Source organism: Cyphomyrmex costatus, unplaced genomic scaffold, assembly GCF_001594065.2.
Source record: "Cyphomyrmex costatus isolate MS0001 unplaced genomic scaffold, Ccosl1.0 scaffold4588, whole genome shotgun sequence".
In the NCBI taxonomy this organism is placed as follows: Eukaryota; Metazoa; Arthropoda; class Insecta; order Hymenoptera; family Formicidae; genus Cyphomyrmex; species Cyphomyrmex costatus.
Genome location: NW_017278843.1, coordinates 3975 through 6259, shown reverse-complemented (window position 1 = coordinate 6259; position 2285 = coordinate 3975). Strand labels below are relative to the sequence as shown.

The 2285-nt window shown below is 42.6% G+C and overlaps 1 protein-coding gene across 1 annotated transcript; it reads right to left on the bottom strand.

Annotated features, from left to right (window-relative positions):
• Window positions 1–658: 658 nt before the first annotated feature.
• On the bottom strand, window positions 659–1861 carry LOC108771189 (uncharacterized). The gene has a single exon (XM_018544674.1). The coding sequence runs from the start codon at window positions 1859–1861 to the stop codon at window positions 659–661; it is 1203 nt and encodes a 400-aa protein (XP_018400176.1).
• Between the last annotated feature and the right edge of the window lie 424 nt (window positions 1862–2285).

Sequence of the window (2285 nt, the reverse complement as noted above, 5' to 3'; positions counted from 1 at the left end):
TGACTTATATCTATTATATATGGGCGATACGGGTAACGGAAATAAAACGGATTTATTTAAAAAGTCTTACATTTATTTTAAAAATCTTACAATTATTCCTGGTGCTGCGACCAACAGTTAAATATTTTAAATACATTTTGCAAAGCACAATTCTTAGCGTGTCTTCCACACCGTATCGTATTACAAGCATCTATATTACGTAGGGATTCTACATCTTCGTAATGCGCATTTAGAGTTTCAACGATCGCATTATCGCAATCAAGAATGTCAGCTAGCCATTGTCGTTTTTCAAGTCCTTTTACATATACAAGAACTTCATCGTCTTCTGTTACAGCCTCTGTGATTAAACGTTTCGCCATGCTGTACGGGACCATCCCGTCTTCCCATCGCAATCCATGGTGATAAGCACTCAACCAGGAAGCGAAAGATTTGTCGGATCTTGTCAGTAAATTCCATGGTATAGGACATGAAAAAATGTAGTATGTGATAACAGTTCCTCTTCTCAGCACCGCTACTTCCTCGACGATAAATTTCTTGTCTACGACGAATCCTTGTAGATCCACAAACGTTGATACGATCATGACGAGCATTTATTCAAAACTGCAGTCATATCAGTGTTAATCTCTCTTAAATTGAAGATAATTGCTGACTGTGCGATTTACATAATCTTGCGCACTACGTTGGACAGCGGGCAGTATTCGATAACACGATCGTGTATGATGAGGCAATAGGCGGTGGTATTGGCGGGTACATTCTCCTTGCAGTCAAATTCTATTCGTACATCCACGGTAGCGCTCTTGACGGATTCGTTTTGTCGCGAGCAGTCAATGACAGCAAACGGTCCTTTCTCGATAAACGAGAGTACATTGAGCAGCGTTTCGAAGCAGTCGATTCCATAATATGCCTTACGAAAACGCGCGTACATATCAAACAGGAGAGCGTATCTCTTTTGGTCAAAATCGAGATTCAAATCACCGTACGGATAAAACTCTGAATTGAGATAAAGCTTCACATTACTCAATTTACAATCATCAAACACGCTCGCATCTTGAGACATGATATTCTTTCGACCGGTCTGAAGAGCAAAGATAACGTAACGCGGCTTCTCGAGTTGAGTCGCCGTTTTGACAGCCCATGTATGCTTCGTCGTACTCTGTAACAGAGGATACTCGTACAGATCCCATGAGCGAAAACTCATACTGAGATAACGACCGCTTTCCAATGCTCGCAGCATTGATAGTTTAGTGATCTCGTTTAGCATAACATGAGGCATCCGCCATTGCACTTTGATCAGTTCAACCTCCGGCTCCGTCGCTGAATTTCCCAGTATACAATTGTTATCGTTGCGTGCTCGTATCAAAATCAATTCATGGCGAGCGTTAACAATCACGCGTTTGTAATCCTCGCAAAAGCCCAACAGCATGTTGAGCGGTACGCAAAAGTTAAAGTAACCTTCCGTTATATCGGATCTAGAATTCCACCCAGCGTTCAACGCAATCAAAGACTTGTCATACGTCAACGATACATAGTTCTTGAGGGTACTGGTAATTCCAACATTTCTGTTGCGATCAATCTCCACACTGTTGAGTTCATACCGAATTTCATCAAACATGAACGCTATGCAATTATTTCCAAGCGTTGTTGGCGTCTCATCATCCTTCTTCTTCACAGTCAATCTTCCTTCAATGTAGAGAAAACTTTCGCATGGCAACGTGTATAAATCCTGCTGCTGTATAGGTATTCGTATCTCGTCGCTATGTCCAAACGTTGTATTGGCGTATGGATTGTACGTATGAAATTCAAACTTGACGATGCGATCGTCAAAGATCGGCTCACCGACAATGTTCAAGATATCAGCCATTTCGTACGATAAAACCCAACGACTTTAAAAATGCAACGTTGGACGCAGTGAGTTTTTTTCTAGATGAAATCTCTCCGTTAAAATCTCTCGTCTGTTTCGGTTGTTCATTCAGCACAAGCATCTCACGTTAGCGCCGCCGTCTTCGTACATGCAATCTAACGGTAATCTCCTCTCCACGAAAATCGAGCAATCGGCCGTCTTGATCCACCACGCGAATCGTCAGATCCGTAATGCTCCGTACGACGATCGGAAGGTAAATGATCTGCGTCGGCCTTTCCGATATCTTATATCCTGGTGGGACAATCGGTGAAAACTCGTGTATCGTGTGCACGCACTTGTCGTTGCTGTACGCACCCGCGGTCACGTTGCACTCGATACGAATAATGTTTACGTTGATGATATTTATCGGCACGTCTGATTCATG

What these genes read in the sequence shown, in the direction of transcription:
- LOC108771189 (XM_018544674.1), bottom strand. Translation starts at nt 1,861, where the DNA reads ATGGCTGATATCTTGAACATTGTCGGTGAGCCGATCTTTGACGATCGC.